Here is a 17793-nt window from a genome sequence, read left to right on the forward strand (position 1 = left end):
GATTAAAATATTATATGTATATTTGATAATGCAAAATCTTGTGATTTGTGCTTTAAAAAGGCTGGTGACAGTTAAATGTATGAACTTTAAGAATGATCATCCACTAGGTAGGTAGGTTCGGTGGGCTTCGCTCTGGTGTCTGTCTCACGTCCAGTGGCATGTGACGAGAAGACAGATGTGCACAGACACACCCTGTGTGGTTCACAGCAGCACATCTGATGAGTGAGGCTACTAGCTGTGCTTAGTGCTAAAGTGGCCCTCACTATTGCCCACGCGCACACACACACACACACACATACACACACACACACACATCAGCCTTACTGTGCTGCTTCTATCCCTTTCGGTCCCTTAGCCTTTTTTATGTAAGTGTCCTTTTTAGTCCAGTAAGTTAGTCCAATAAGTTTTGGTATACATACAGTATGACTTTTATTTGCCTATTAACTGTACCAGTGGTGCATATTATGTGCCAGTCTGATTTGATCAGCTTTTGCATCTTACACTCACCAGAGCATGTTCAGCGGTTGGCAGGGCGACAGACATGGTGTCAACCCAAACACACCCACAGTCAGATCCTTTGCCAGGAAGTGCAGCCTCTCAGTTACAGCATAATCACCACACCCCACCCCACCCACCTCACCCACTCTGGCTGTGGCGCCCCTCCTGCCCAACGAATTCCCTCTGTACCCACCCTGCCTCCTCCTGCACACGTCCTCTCATCAGCACCCTCCCTGCTCTACAGCCCCTGGACACAGAGTAAAACTCTGCTATAGTTTGGCCATTTGCCAGTGAAGGTCACAGGTGAGTGACCTATAATTGTGGACGTGTACGCAAGCAGACACGTGTGATGGGGAGAGCTATGTGCTGTATCACCTCTCTAACCCCTCTACCCAAAATAGTCACGCTCAAGGGTACACTGAAGACAAATGTGCTCATTCACATTGTCACAATGGCAGCGGGAGGCCCCAGTGGATAACTCTGCAAGAGGATAAGTCCGTCGGAGAAACAGACGCATCGCAGGTCCTACATTGTATAGTATAGTATGTTGTATAGTAGCCTATAGTACAATGTTGTATTGTATAGTAACCACAAAACATCAGTGTCAATGTCAGAAGAGGTCACTTTAGGATGCTGGACTTCTGTTTTGTATTGTATAGTAACCACAAAACATCAGTATCAATGACAGAAGAGGTCACTTTAGGATGCTGGACTTCTAGACAGAGTCTAACAGAAAAAGCCATAGACTGGTCAATAAAAAGAAATGATTAAGATGGGCAAAAGAACACAGTCAAACAGAGTAAGACTAGAAAAAAGTGTTATGGACAGACTAGTTTGTGTTCAGATCATAAAGAATATTTGTGAGGGGCAGATCAAATACTGGAGGAGTGTTTGACTCCATCTGTCTAGCATGGTGGAGGAAGTGTGATGCTCTGGTGTGCTTTGGTGGAAATTAACACAGGACACAAAGAATCTTGGAGAAATGAGGCTATATTATTCAAATCTGCAATGCCGATGGAACACCCTGTTGACAACGCTTGACTGGAGCCAGTTCCCTCCGAAAAGAGGCCAGCAGTTGTTTCTTTTAGAAAGGACATAATATGATATCGCAAATCTTTTCTTGATTCAAATCTAGACTCCTGCACACCCTCATACTTAGCCCACTTATTGGAAGGGCCAGAGGAGATGTTTAACAGGCTCAACATTTCACAGATGCGTGATGCCGTTTGAACAGATGCAATTTGCTGCGTGGTCCACTCACAGATTGGCACAGGGGATCGGGTGTGTCCAGATAGCCATCAGCTGGTTTACCAGGTCATTTTACAGTTTTTACCTCCAATGGAAAACATTAGATATATGTGCAAGTAAATGCACACCTTTTGTGATTGTGCAAGTTATATTCTTATCTTTAAGCTTATTATTCAACTCCCACTTCCATTTATTACACCCTCAGCTGTCAATATTGACTCTATTCTATAACTCATATGTCCTTCTTGCATTCATTATGGGTAATACATTCTCGATAGATGGGCCCATTTCCGTTTTTAATTTATTATTGTTGAAAATGAATTAAGTCATGCATCGTCTTGCCACACATGAGATTTGGTGGCGGTAATGCATCAACTTTTGAAAAATGAGGTTGCTTCAATCTTTGGATCAAACCGAGTTCAACATAATCCATGATATCAATTCCCGCCATATTGGATTTTATTGATAGGCCTAACAGAAATCAAATCACAATTTTCGTTACAAATGATCTTCAGCCCAATCCTCACAAAAGTTGTATTCCAGCTTTCGATTTGTGAAAAAGATCACCCAATACAGCGACTCGTAATCGTTGGCAAAGCCGTCAAACCAAATCTCAGCAATGCTTTGAAGTATGAAAATTAAACTTGGTAGGCTATTGGGACACAATTGTGGTGATAGTAATCAGTCGTTGTATCATTTGACCTGTCACTGCAATGACTAAAAATGTGTTTTGAAGAATAACTGTTAAAGGGCCCTATTTTGGCCATCAGAAACGGATAAGGCGGAAAGTTTATAGACATTAAAGGTACACTAGGTTTAGGTATTTTTGCCGACTGTAGAGCTTCCTCTAGAGTCGCGATATATTTATATTTCACTCTGCTGTTGTAAATAACAAACTTCTCGTGACTTATCCCCTCTGTACACAATGAAAATGCTTTTGTTGTAGAGGTGAAGGAATAACAACAGGCACAATCTCCAAAGAGCTATATCTACTGACAAGGTCGATTCACGATTCCTGTGAGATTTGTTCTTGAAGTTGCATGGCTGGTTTTCTCGGTAGCAACTTGCTACGTCTATGATTCCCTTTAACAGCAAGCAGTGCAACTTCAAACAGCGTAGGCTACTGGTATTTTCATAGTCAGCAGCGCATTTGAAGGAATCTGTTTGCACGCCAGACCAGATGGAACAGGGATTCCACTAAACCTTCCTTCACTAAAACCTTTTTGTGACTAGCATAGTATAGCCTATGCATCTGCACTCGTCTATTATTTGAACTCATAGGCAAGTAAGTGAAACTTACTGTACTTCACCGTGGTCTCATAGTCAATGACAAAACAGTTCTACAGTTAATTACTTTAACTATTGACTGACAAGGGATTACCATTGAAAACATTGCCTGAAAAAAGTAAAACTTACCCTAATAATGTTTGAATGACTGAATAAAAATCCTAAGGATATTTATCCTGCAGAGGAGTTGCAGCCCATAGTGCCCAAAGTGTTTGCACTGAAAATATAATTCTACCTCGGTCATACTGTGGAAGGCCCCAAAGTTGATACGTGAAAAGTGTAATTGTCATTGGCGTAGCGGACATATGGAATTTCATCTACACCAAAGGTTTCACATCGCATTACTAACCTACAGGTGATTACAACTCTCATGATATATTCAAATCTGTCTATTCTATTACTGTGGCATCAAAATGTTCATATTGCTCTCTCTCTCTCTCTCTCTCTCTCTCTCTCTCTCTCTCAGAGTTGTTCAGTTCATTCTTACCGTAAGGATAAACATGAGAATGAGCACATGTGCAGTACCTTAGCAGCATGCAGTATGTAACAGTATATTTTGGTGTGTATGTGTGAGCCAGTGAGTTTGTCTTAGGAATAGCAGGGATCTTCTTTCTCCTGCATACTCCACTGGCACACAGGAGCATAGGGTATTAATAGTGAGTCAAAATAGCATGCACACACACACACACACACACACACACACAGAGAGAGAGAGACAGACATAGGGAGAGATAGAGAGAGAGAGGACTTGTAGTGTTTTGCCAGGTGTGGTGTAGGTGCCATAGTCATAAATGTCTCTGTATGCATCATTGCAGCATAAGATGGCTTTTGCATGTTTCCTCTGGTGATGTGTAAATACTTTCACTTTGGGCTCATTCACACGGAAATGCACGCTTGTACAGAGCAGAGTTACAGAGGAAAAAGTGATGCATGGAATGGGAACATTTGTTGCTGTTCTTCCTGCCCAGATTGTTTATTTCCTTGTGGCCATGAGCTTAGTCCTCCCTGTAAGTGTGAATGTGTGTGTGTGTGTGTGTGTGTGTGTGTGTGCGTGCATGCATGTGCGGGAGGGAGAGAGGGAGAGCATCACTGAGTGAGTGTGTTCTCTCTGTCATTATGGAAAGGCTAAAGAAGGTTAGGTGGCACACTGACAGTGTGTTGGGGCATGTGTGTTTCTCCGTTTCTGATGGCAAACTCTGATTCATTCCAATTCAAGCCAAAAATGCTGCACTGCAACATGTAGCACATCATTTTTCACTTCAATGTGATTTTGACAATGTCTAATGTTTATTTAAGAGATCTGTAAAACAATTTTTATATATTACAATATGCATTTACACATGTAGAAATTATATTTTGATTAGACAAAATCAATTATGACTAGTTATGAAAGAAATCTGAAATGTAATTGATGTGTAAGAGTTGTACTATTTGCAATCACAATTTCAGATATCTGAAATGCCATTCTTACTAGTCAAATTCCAGGCCAAAATATTAATAATCTGACGTTCCTGATGCTTGTTCAACCTTTCTTTACAGTATAGTTACAGTATGTACTTGCTGCTTGTTAGCTCAGACAGCAAGTCCGAGAGACAGACAGAGCGATTAGGCACAGTTGGCGATGGCCTGTATAGGACAGCTGCCGCTATGACTCACGCTGATTGCATTTGCCTGTCACCAGAGAGGATCATGGGAGAAATAAAAAATGGAAGGGGTGGGCTCAGATGCTTGAGCAGAGCCCACAAGCTGAAGAGCTGATTAAAGTTCCTACTGTGATCTCTGTATCTCCCCACAGAGTATCTCGCGCATTAACTCATATTAGCGTCCTGAGCCCTTTCAGTGAGGCCACCCAGCCTTTGGTAACCACGGTATTTGTTGTTGAGGGTAACAGTCACCGTGACAACAGTTCTCAAAAAAAGTAGATATTTTTTCTGTAATTGGGTGAAAATGCTCTCATTTTTAGAATTGCCACTTGGCAATTAGATGAAGCCATCAGAGTGGAAACCTTTGAATCCTCCACAGGAAACAGTCATGCTATCAAATTGCCTCTTATATCTTTACGTGGAGACATACAGGCAACTGCATACTGTAGACCCAAATTACCTCTCAAATTGCTGTTATTTGAGACCAGAGAAATCCAGGGAGAGGGACGTCAGATAGAATGGCCTCCCTCATGGACCTATGAATGAAATGGAGAGGTGTGAGGGGAAAAAATGTATCAGTCTCGCGTGTGGCTGTTAGTTGAATACCAGGTCCAAATAACATACCAGAAGGAATACTGTGCTACAGTTGCATATTACTTGTGTAATGTCCCATATATGCATCTACAGTATATAATAGGTATGATGGAGAAGTCCCTGCTCAAGCTGTGCTGATTAGTTCTCCTCCCTCTGGTTAGGATCTCTGTCTTTCTGGTTTGGCCTGAAGCTGTAGCTATAGCAGTATTTTATTTCCTCTTGACAGACTAAAATGTAACAAAATTTCCGGAAAATGTTTTTTCTTTGTTTGTGTGTGAATAATAGTTCAACAGGAGCATGCACTAGCAAGCAAATACATAGCTTCTGTAGAATTTATCTGGCAGCTTATTCCTCAATCTCACCTGAGAGAACATTGTATTTTGTAACTGAATGGAGAGACTGGTACAATGGCCCTCACATGGGAACCTGTTTGATGGAAGAAAGTTTCCAGTGGTGTGGTGTGGTGCTCAACACACATGACAGATTGTGTTTGGGTAGTGTACTGCACCCTTCCTGCCTCTGGCTCCCTCTCCTCTCCTCCCCTCTCCTCTCCTCCCCTCTCTTCTCCTCTCTTCCTCCCCTCCCCTCTCCTCTCTTCTCTTCTCCTCTCCTCCTTCTCCTCTCCTCTCCTCTCCTCTCCTCCTCCTCTCTTCTCCTCTCCTCTCATCTCCTCTCTTCCTCCCCTCCTCTCCTCTCTTCTCCTCCCCTCCTCTCCTCTCCTCTCTTCCTCCTCTCTCCTCTCCTCCCCTCTCCTCTCTTCCTCCTCTCTCCTCTCCTCCCCTCTCCTCTCTTCTCCTCTCCTCCCATTTCCTCTCTTGCTCTCCTCTCTTCTCCTCTCCTCTCCTCCCATCTCCTCTCTTCTCCTCTTCTCCCCTCCCCTCTCTTCCTCTCCTCTCCTCCTTTCCTCCCCTCTCCTCTCCTCCCCTCTCTTCTCTTCTCTTCTCTTCTCCTCTCTTCTCTTCTCTTCTCCTCTCCTCTCCTCCCCTCTCCTCTCTTTCTCTCCTCTCCTCTCCTCCCCTCTCTTCTCCTCTCTTCCTCTCTTCTCCTTTTCTCCTCCCCTCTCCTGCAGACTGCTACACCTCCACACAGCTCCCTTTGCCTGCATGACCTCACTCTTTCCCAGCGGCTCACGTGGCTCAGTGTTGTGCCTGTCACGGTCTCTGGAGCACAGCCTGCACAACAGTGTTTTAATGAAGGTATTTTTGAACAAAAATGCTTGAAGACTAAGCCTGTGTTTCCATGGTTGGTAGGGATGTCTAATGCTGGAATATGGCATTGAACCATTCGTTATTGTTAAGATAATTTGGGAAGAATTGTTTATTGTTTCCAATGGAAAAAAAATATTGAATATGTGAATCATGTATGCATTTATACTCATGGTTATACACATGATTACACACACACACACACACACACACACACACACACACACACACACACATTTGACAGTTCCACACCATACTGGTGTTTGACTACAAAGCAGTGATCCTGTGGGGAAAGTCCTAGAATACTAAGGTGAAAGGGGTACCTGTGTTGGCGGTTGCTGTGGTGACTGCTGGGGTGTTTATGCATTGACCTGGGCAAGGGGGTATTTAGGGATGGCAGTGGGTGGGGTCAGAATGCAGAGGTGGCCGCCGGCCAGGGAACAAGTGGAGATAGAGTGGAGGATAGAATCAAGTGATAGGGAAAGGCAAGCCCAAAATAACATACACACACACACACACACGATAGCACGATAGCACCTTAACACCAGCTCCACATTAGGAGTCAGAACCCATTTTATGAGGACATCCCCTGCAGAGTGACAGACAGACAGACAGACAGAGACTGTATTCATCTCTGGATAAAGCAGCTTCTCAGAGGGCATTTACATGTGTGTAAAGTTAGCCATGTCCATCGGAGGGCAGTATAAGCCAGTCAGTTCTATGGCCAAATCTATGGAGCTGCTGTGTGGCCCTTACAGTAACAACAGAGGAATAGAATGGGGATTCAACATAACACGACAGTTAGTCATCAATAGGCTGATAGGCTGTCACACTAATTGATTGATCAAAATAAAGTATCTGTTGTTCATGGGGCCCCAAGGAGCAATTCACCATATTGTAAACACTAGACTGTAAATCACTCTTTGTTTTTGTGTGTGGGCTCTGTGGATTCAGCTGTTGTGCCTGTGTACATGTGTGTGTGTACGGATGTGTGTGTGTGTGTGTGTACGCGTGTGCGTGCGTGTGTGTGTGTGTGTGTGTGTGTGTGTGTGTGAGAGAGAGAGAGAGAGAGAGTGTGTGTGTGTGTGTGTGTGTGTGTGTGTGTGTGAGAGAGTGTATGTGTGTGTGTGTGTGTGTGTGTGTGTGTGTGAGAGTGTGTGTGTGTGAGAGAGTGTGTGTGTGTGTGTGTGAGAGTGTGTGTGTCAAAGTCAAAGTCAAAGTCAAAGTCAGCTTTATTGTCAATTTCTTCACATGTTCCAGACATACAAAGAGATCGAAATTACGTTTCTCACTATCCCACGGTGAAGACAAGACATATTTTACCAATTTTAAGTCCACAGACAAACATAACATTCAAGTAAACAAAAAAGTAAGTAAATAAGTAAATAAGAGGGCACATATAATAATGAAAAAATAAGAGCAGCAAAATTTTGTTGAAATTGTGCATAGACAGTCAATAAAAAACTAGTGCAAAGTCAGGCCAATAAGAGGCTTGGGTAGTTCTGTTTGACCTGAGTAATAAAAGAAAGTGGCATAGTGGTGCAAGTTATGTAAGAGCAGCAGAAGTGTTGTGTTTTCAGGACAACAACACCAAGTTGTAAAGTGTACAAGTGTGCAAGTGTTCAAGTGTGCAAGTGGAGTAGTGCAGGCGGCCATTGTGGGTCCAATGTCCAGGATGTTATGTAGCTGAGGGTGGAGGGGGGAGAGGAGGGAGAGAGTTCAGCATCCTTACAGCTTGGTGTATGAAGCTGTTGGTGAGTCTGGTAGTGCGGGAGCGCAGGCTTCTGTACCTCTTCCCAGAGGGCAGTAGATCAAACAGATTGTGAGCGGGGTGACTTGCATCACTCACAATTTTGGTCGCCTTGCGGGTGAGGTGGGTGGTGTAAATGTCCTTCAGGGAGGGGAGTGAAGCGCCAATGATCCTTCCAGCTGTGTTCACTATGCGCTGCAGGGCTTTCCTGTTGTGTGTGTGCGTTTGGTTGTATGTATGACTAGACTTCCTTCCTTTAATGCAAGCTGATTGTCTATGTACTTCATCCTGACAAAAATGTGTTAGCTAGTTTCACTATTCTTATATATTGTGTGAGAGTGTGTGTGTGTGTGTGTGTGTGTGTGTGTGTGTGTGTGTGTGTGTGAGCGTGTGTATGAGTGTGTGTGTGTGTGTCTGTGTGCGTATGTGTGTGTGTGGGTGGATTGGTGTGTGTGCCCATGCTTACTTGCATGCTGTGGTGACTTCTGCTTCACAGAAACACACAACGTTAACAGATTTTAGTCACGTCATGTCGTGCTTATGCCAGACCGCATCTCTTTTATAGGAAATGGTGTTAAAGTCACACAGTGAGTCACGCCCCATGTGCCGTATAGCAGTTATCTATCTACACAACACAGCTAACCAGCTTCCTTATACAGACTCAAGGGCCTCATCACACCCACAGCAGTGTTAAAGCTGCAGTTGGCAAGATTTTTTTGATCATATTCACTGAAACCGACACTGCTCCGACAGAAGAACATAAATCAGCCGGTTTTAGAAAAAAACCCTCCACCTAGAGCCTGTTATTTGTTTTGCAAAAATCCACAGCTCCCGGTTCTTCTGGTCCAATCAGAGCAGGACTGTGTGAGATCTGACTGTCAAAGGAGTGTGACTTACTGTCAGTGAGAGACTTGGGCCTGGGACGATGCATACAACCGCTCTATTCTCGCAGGAATGGATGACACACACACATACAGCTCCTGGTCCACAGTTCTCATACAGTATAGAACATCTAATCCGTGTACAACATGGTCAGACCAATCGTTACTTTCATAATCGTGGGGCAACATAACAATGTATTCTGAAGCCCTGTTTCTTTTAATAATAATAATAATAATAATAATAATAATAATAATAATAATACATTTTAAAAACGACTTTCAGGACAGCCAAGGTCACTTCACAGATAAAAGAAATAGAAGAAGAAGAAAAAATATAAAAGGAGAAAAATTATAAAAAAAATGCCATTTAGCCCCATCATAGTCCATTTAGCCCCATCATAGTCCATTTAGCCCCATCATAGTCCATAGGCAAGTCTGAAGAGATCGGCCTTTTTAAACTGGGCAGTGGATTCACACTGCCTGATGTCATTTGGAAGTGAGTTCCATAGCTTTGGGGCTGTGTGGAAGAACGCTCTCTCTCCCATGGTGCTGAGGTTCATCTTGGGCACCTTGAGCAGACCAGCTGAGTGGGAAGGGGTGTAGCTCTCCAAGAGGTCGGCGATATAACTGGGAGCAAGGTTATGCAGGGCCTTATATGTCAACAGTAGGATCTTAAACTGGACTCTCTGGGTAACTGGTAACCAGTGTAGCTGCAACAGTACAGGTGTTATATGGCTTGTGGACTTTGGTCTTTTCTCCCACGCCGTTGTGCACCGAGGGAGGGGTGCGCTTTTCTCCCTCGAAGATACTTTCTCCTCCGATAATAAACATGTACTCGTAACGAAAGGCAATTGAAAATGTAGCAGAGTAAAGAGTGGATTACTTGCTTAAAAATAAAGCCCTACTTGAGTGAGAGTTGAAGTACAGTTTTGAAAAAGGAATATGGAAAGTTGCCGTTCTTTTTTACTCATTTGCGTTACTTGTACATACTGTACTGTCTTGCTGGAGGTCTCTACCTCCTAACTGAATGACCACACGATGAAGAGGATTATGTTGAGGGCACAGATTCAGATGTATCAGACTATTCAGAAATAATCTTAACTATTTTCTCTGATGTGGCCTCCCTTTACCTAACTGCGTGATGAAGCTAGAACAAAGATTCCAAAATCATGCATTCATTTATTATGACCGCCGCACAGCGAAAATAGGTCATATAGGTTTAGTCAGAATTTTTTTTTTTTTTTTTTTTTCTTTTTCGCATGTCCAAATTTCCGTCAAGGATTCCTGGGACACTAAAAGACCGGGGTAGACGAAACTTGGTGGGCATGTAACCCCATATGGATAGCATGGAACCATCATTTTTCGTTTTGATCTGTAGCCCCCCCTGCTGGACTGCACCCCCCGAAAGGAGGGTAGGGCAGACACAGTTTTCTGTGAATATCTCGAGAACCGTAAGGTTTAGGAGGACCATTTTTTTTTGTATGTTGATCTCAAGGGGCCATGTCAACCCATTCCATAACCACTCATTTCATGTATAGCGCCACCTAGTTAAACACAAAAAAGTAAAAATTAGGTGTTGTAATCGCAGGTATCTGTGACCTAACATAGTCAAAACTGCACGAAATTGGAAGTGTAGGATCATTATGACACCCTCTGAATGCACGCCAAGTTTTCGTGGAATTCCGTTAATGGGGGCCACACAATAAATTAATTTATGTTACTATACACCAACTGGCCTGTAGGTGGCCGGAGACAGTTTTCTGTGAATATCTCGAGAACCGTAGGGCCTAGGAGGTCCACCTTTTTTTGTATGTTGGTCTTAAGGGGGCATGTCAACCCATCCCATTACCACTTATTTCATGTATAGTGCCACCTAGTTAAAAATTAAAAAGCAAAAAATGAGGTGTTTTCATCACAATATCTCTGGCTGACATGGTCAAAACTGCACGAAATTTAAAGTGTAGGATCATTATGACACCCTCCGAATGCATGCCAAGTTTTGTGGACTTTCGTTCATGGGGGCCTTACAATAAAATAATTTATGTGTACATTTAGTGACCGTACACCAACAAGGATTCCGGGACACTGAAAGACCGGGGTACCACGAAACTTGGTGGGCATGTAACCCCACATGGATAGCATGGAACCATCGTTTTTGTTTTGATCTGTAGCCCCCGGCTGTACTGGACCCCTAAAAGGAGGGTAGGGCAGACACAGTTTTCTGTGAATATCTTGAGAACCGTGGGGCCTAGGATGACCAATTTTTTCCGTATGTTTGCCTCCAGGGGTCATGTTAACCCATTCCATGTGCACTGTATCAAACTGATACACACGCACACACATACATTCACAGTAATCATACGTATGACACATACTCACACAGTAGACATATGTACGCATGCATGCACATGCACAAACACACATACATGAGGCAAACACACAAGCATCGCACACACACACACACACCCACACCCACACACATAAACATAAACGTGTACACGCACACATGCACACAATTCAAGAATTTCTCAGAATTATGAACAGGCAAGATGGGGGTGGGGTTGTATAAAATGAATTTTACATGTGAAATCTATGAACTAATCATGTTTTGGTACTTGTTGTCTAGCAGATACCAGTGAGAATTGAGTGTGGATAATGCATAAGACAGTTAGAATCATATAGGCCTTTCAGCGTGATTTATATTTGTGGAAAAAATGTGCTGGACTGGGCGGCGGTCATATTTTGTACTGCTCTGCGGTACATCTAGTTTAAATTTCATTTTAGCCTATGTGTCAGCCACATTTAATTTTATTAGCCTATGTGTCAGCCACATTTCTGCCACCCCTGAGGATGCCAGACGACACCCGGGTTGAGAAACACTGTACTAGATAAATAAACTGGTAGACCCAGAGCCGTATAGATATGGCTCTTGGTAGACCTATGTCATCAGCAATGTGTGCAGTTCAATGTGTGCAGTTCAGGTTCACGAGTTCAAGGGAACGTCAGGCTGCAGGTATAAATCTGATCACTAGAGGTGGCTCTCTACCAGTAATCTTGCTCTCTCTCTCTCTCTCTCTCTCTGTTTCACACACATACACAAACACACACACACTCGTATTTCATATGCATTGTTTCTTTGCTGCAAAGGTGTGATCTTCTCCGTCTCAGTTTCAATTTCAATTTCTGTCTCCTGACAATGTCAACCAGGCCAACATTTCCTGACAATAAAATGAGTAAATGTCCCTTTAACTTGCTAATGACTATAATTTACCATTCACTACTGTCTGGACTAATAATCAGGCCATTTTAATTGAGCTGTTTCTCTGTGTGGGAAATTGATTCAGTTGGTGACAGTTTTCCTTTTCATCCCATAAAGCCACCAGAAGCCACAGTGATTGACATACCAAACATAACATTTGTTAGATGACTTCACTTTAGCAGAACCTACAGAAACCTGTTGGATATGAGGAAATGGGGTATTGTAACATGAGCTCTTGGGGACTTTTTTTCAGGCCAGCTGCTCTTAAATTAGGCTACCTGAAAGCTACCTGAAATGTAGTTAGGCTACATTCAAGATGGAACCATGAATGTATGTATATGATTGGCCCTGGAATATTTCCTTGGACACAGGGGGGTCTTGGGGGCAAAAGGTTGAAAATCACTGATATACTGTATACCACTACTAATAATATCCTACTGAACAGCCACGCTGGTGACTAGTCAGCCGAAAAGAGCCTGTGTGAAATTTTGACTATGGGCTCTGCAAATTGCTTTGAGACCATCTATTGTTAACACCGAGTTTCAGGGCAGACAGTTATTTCGCACAGTACACAATGTTTGGCAGTAGACACCTATGGTCATTCGGCGTACCAGAAGGTAGCATGAAATGCTAACTGTGTTTTCATAGCCGTGGATGAATGGATTCATGCGTGACGCAAAATTGTCCAAACCATACGCAATCAATACTAATCAAAGTCTCTATTTCTCTCTATAGACCCTTTCAGGAGAGTTCCATTATCAGCATCATAGTTGGCCCCACAAGACTTCCGTTTTAACATTCCATATGTTATCTTAATGCAGAGGAAGTAGATTGGGGCCCAAATAGAACGTTCAAGCATTGTTTTTGTTTACCTTGTTGAAAGGGTCCATTTCCCTTTAACTCTCTGTGTGTCTCTACAGGAGAAGCCACCTCCTGAGAAGAAGGCAGCATCAAAAGTGGAGAAAGTGGCAGTGAAACAGCCAGTAATGGAAGAAGGAGAGGGGGTTGAGGGCGATGGAGCAGGAGGAGATGAGGAGGTGGAGATTGAGGAGATCATTGAGGAGTCGCGCGCCGAGCGCATCAAGCGCAGTGGTCTGCAGCGCATGGAGAACATCAAGAAGACCTTCAGCAAGGAGAACATGGAGAAGCAGAAACAGAAGACCCGTGATAACCTGGAGAAGACCCGGCAGCGGACGCGGGAAAACCTGGAGAAGACCCGGCAGCGGACCCGTGAGAACCTCGATAAGACCAAGCAGAACCTGGAGCAGAAGATGGGCAAGCTGGGCACGGAGCGCAAGGAGAAGCTGCGCATATCGCGCGACAAGCTGAAGAAGTCCCTCCACCTGGAGCGCAGTGGTGGTGGCGGGGGGCACCCGCGCCCCAAGTCCACCACCTACCGCGTGCCCCCCTTCACCTTCCACGTCAAGAAGATCCGCGAGGGCCAGGTGGAGCTGGAGAAGGTGGAGGTGGAGCAGGAGGAGGAGGAGGAGGCCAAGCCTGTGGTCTTCAAGGGTGGCCTGGTAGAGGTGGACGAAGAGGAGGCCCTGGAGGTTGAGGTGGAGGAAGGGGTGCTGGTGAGTTTGGACAGCCCAGAGATGGAGGCCGTGCTCGAGGTGGCGGATTCCTCAAAGCTGGTCTTGGTGGATACAGATCTTCCAAACCAGAAAAAGGGGAAATAAGGCGTTTATAAAGGCTATACAGGGCCATTGAGCTTGTGGAGGAAATAAGCAACAAGCATGTGTGTGTATGTTTCTGAGGTCTACATAGGGAAGAGGATGATAAGAGGAAAGATGGTTTGATGAGAGAATGGATGAACTAACAAGTATTATGGCAAAGAAGGCATGGGGAAGACGATGGACTCGTACAGCGTTGCCAAGAATTGTGTTGTTTGTCTTCTTTAACTCTGTCATTGGTTTTCACTTTTCTTTTTAATCAGAATCTGAACTGCAGTATGATGAACCAAGGCTGCCATAGACACACAAGACTCTATGTTTGTTTTTAGAATTCAGAGCTTAACCTTTTCCCTTAGTTAATTAGCTGCCTTTTTAAAGGATATAGAGTCTACTTTGAGTGTCATTCTGAGAGTGGTTTGTTAATGGAGTGTGGATGTCAACAGCATTAAGTGTGGAAGTCTGTTGTGAAGTGAGAGCGAGGATGGGAGTTTCACAGTTTGTGTTACCGTAACACAGGAAGCTATCAAGAGGAGTGAGACTGCAGGGGTTTCTCCAGTCTGATTACGTATCTTCAGAGCTCTGATGCCAAATAGCTTGTCTCAATCCCAACATTGGATGATTGTGCTCATTCTAACCATGCTGATATTCATAACCATAACCTTAAACTAATTTCCTTCCTCTCTCCCATGCTTTTAGCCTTCTATCCCTCACCTAAGCCTCACTGTGAAATACAAATATACCCTGTGTTGGAGATCAAAGTCAAAAGAGAACTGGTGGTGTAATATCATGTTTCAAAACAGGCAGGATAGTGTTTAGATGTGTGTGAAAATAAGGATAAACTTGAAAACGAGGGTTATGTGTTTGAGAATCGATGCTTTATGTACAGTCATGTAAAATTGATTTGGTGTTCAATCTATGGCAGATAAAATGGACTAAATTAAATTATCAGTTTGTATGATCAGAGCATAAGCTTGGCTGGAATCTGATGGTGGAGTACATATTATTCTGTTTTAGACGAAGGTCACCATCCATAATCATTTTTGTGACTGAGTGTGTATGTTTTATAAAGTCAACACTGAACTCATAACTAAATGTAAAAAATGTTTATAAAACCGAGATCACTGTAACAGATCATTAAATGACTACCAGTGTGTAAAATCTTGTCACCTCCTCCTCTTTTGTATTGTGACATTTATTCATTTATCAGAATGGATTTGTATTGCTGGAACATAACAACTGTGGATCTGTGGAACCTCTACAGAAGCTATTTTCAGCATATTGATTTTTGGACGCATTAGCCAAATAGATTTTTTAAAGAGGAACTCTACCTGCTTACAAGAGATCTTGATGTTGTATGATGGTACGTCTTAGAATGATTAAAGGCCCATCTGTATCATTATGTTATGTTATGTTATGTTATGTTATGCTAGAGTCTACACGTGCACAACATGACGCAGTAAAACCATAACTAAACTCACATATATACTATGTAGCTCACCACTGGAAGTTCCAGATTGCAGTACAGTGTATTGCTGAGTAAAAATGAAAGCGTTCATTGGTTCAATAGGTGGGTGGGGTAAGGTGCGCTCGCTGCAGCACAACCCATCAGTAAGTAATAGAGGCTGTAAATATCACACCACGTGTCTGTTATTGATCATGCAAGCACCAACCAATGCCACTGCAGGAATAAATCATATGTTGCCTCATAGAAGAAAGGCGAGAGACAGATAGGAGAGATGGAGAAGAAAAAGGGGGAAGAGAGACAGAGTGAGTGAAAGAGTGAGAAAGGAATACCATAAAGAGAAACATCATGTAGAGAAGGAGAGATGACAGAGAGAATCAAGAGAGAGCGTGTGTGTGTGTGTGGGGGGGGAGGGTAAAGGGGAATGATGAATAACAAAAGATACACCGGGACATATGGACTCTTTCAAGAGAGTTCCATTATCAGCATCATAGTGGACCCTTTCAAGAGAGTTCCATTATCAGCATCATAGTTGGCCCCACAAGACTTCCGTTTTAACATTCCATATGTTATCTTAATGCAGAGGAAGTAGATTGGGGCCCAAATAGAACGTTCAAGCATTGTTTTTGTTTTTATTGATGAAAGGACATATAAAGAAGCATGCAGAGTCATGCTGTGGGGATTGATTTGATTCCAATGTGTCCTCTCTGGGACCTCAATTTACTTGGACTGTATCTGCAGACCTACCCATCAAAATGTCTGCATTTAAAAGTAGCCATACAATCAGTCTTGAAAGAGGAGAATGGGGAACAGGGAAGGTACATACTGGTGGAATGTGAAAGCAGTTCAATATCAGACTCAGGCAGAAAGAAGGAGTGTAATAAGAAAGGATTTCTTCAAGGATGATAAAAGTCAGAGGCAAAGAAAATATATTACATAGTGCAAGCATAGAACTGGAGAAATATATGCGATTAATCATTGTTTATGATTAAAAAAAAAGATGGAGACTGGGGCTATTGCAAACACGGGTGCCCATTTAGCATCCTTTGTCCTGTAAGCTTTCCTGCTGATCATGGATCAAAGCCAGTTTCCCAAGGGTGTACACAGCCATGGGACGGCATGCTGTATTTCATGATTGTTGAATGCCCTCGGTCTAGTGTGCTGAACTGAAGGTTAAGGTCTCTGATGTAAGGATCTCTCTTTCTCTTTTTTTCTCTCCTCTCTCTCATTGTATCACTTCTTTATGTCTTTTTAGATTATGTAAAAAGTATGATCGCATAAACAGATTGAGATTGCAAAAAAAAATCTATAGTGTGTGCAAGAATGCACACTGTGTGGGGGTGTATATATATATATATATACACACACATCTATTATAGACAGAATACCGGCCGAGATCATTTTTAATCAGGGCAGCAGTTTTCAGAAAACATTATGTGCTTACATAATTGCAAAAGGGTTCTCCAATGTTAGCCTTTTAAAATTATATCAGATTAGTAAACAGAATGTGCCTTTGCAACATTGGATGAATATGCATTAAAGATCAGCCATTTCTTTCAACAACAGTTGTGAACCCTTTTGTAATTATGTAAGCACAATGTAATCTGAAAACTGCTGCCCTTCTTAAAAAAAAATAATGCAAATGACCTCAGCTGGTATTCTGTCTATAATGGAGAGGAATGGAAATTTGAAAGTGTCTCCAACCCTTTGACTGTTAGTGACACACACACACACACACACACATATATATATATATATGTGTGTGTGTGTGTGTGTGTGTCTCTCTCTCTCTCTCTCTCTTTCTCTCTCTCTCTGTGTGTGTGTTTCGTATTTTCATTTCAGCTGTATGGGATTTACACTGACTGTCACAGGCTGAGGATCCTAACTCAAATCCTGCAGGGAAAAGAAACATATCTTTTCTCAGGAGGAAAAGATGAATTGGGTAGAAGACTGAAGACAGTGATCCATACAGTCTTTACCTACTGTATGGAACATCAGAACTCAGAGCAGTGGACATTGCATCTGTCAATAAAATGCCAATTAAAAATGTTCTTTCTCTTCCTTTCTCTCTTCCATTTTCTTTTCTGTGTTTTTAATATACAAACTCACATTCCAAAGGCATGTTCTCTCATCCTTGTCTCTCTGTTCTTGAAGTGTCCTCCCTCTACTACTGTACATAACACTGTTAGCTAGCCAGGGCCAACATCTAATTAAATAGAGTGCACTTCCTGGTATCAGAGGACAAGGGAATGGGTGGGGGCGTGGCATGGGGATGGGGTGGCTCCTCCTGTTA

General features: G+C 42.9%; 1 protein-coding gene across 1 annotated transcript in view; it reads left to right on the top strand.

Moving 5' to 3' along the window:
* The window catches only part of cavin1a (caveolae associated protein 1a), a 22462-nt gene extending 7266 nt beyond the window's left edge, over window positions 1-15196 (top strand). The window contains exon 2 of the mRNA XM_048247078.1: window positions 13286-15196. Coding sequence (XP_048103035.1) covers window positions 13286-14044 — 759 coding nt within the window. The 3' untranslated portion in view covers window positions 14045-15196. The remainder of the gene's footprint in view (window positions 1-13285) is intronic.
* The last annotated feature ends 2597 nt before the right edge of the window (window positions 15197-17793 follow it).

The sequence above is a fragment of the Alosa alosa genome, chromosome 6 (assembly GCF_017589495.1).
Source record: "Alosa alosa isolate M-15738 ecotype Scorff River chromosome 6, AALO_Geno_1.1, whole genome shotgun sequence".
Lineage (NCBI taxonomy): Eukaryota > Metazoa > Chordata > Actinopteri > Clupeiformes > Clupeidae > Alosa > Alosa alosa.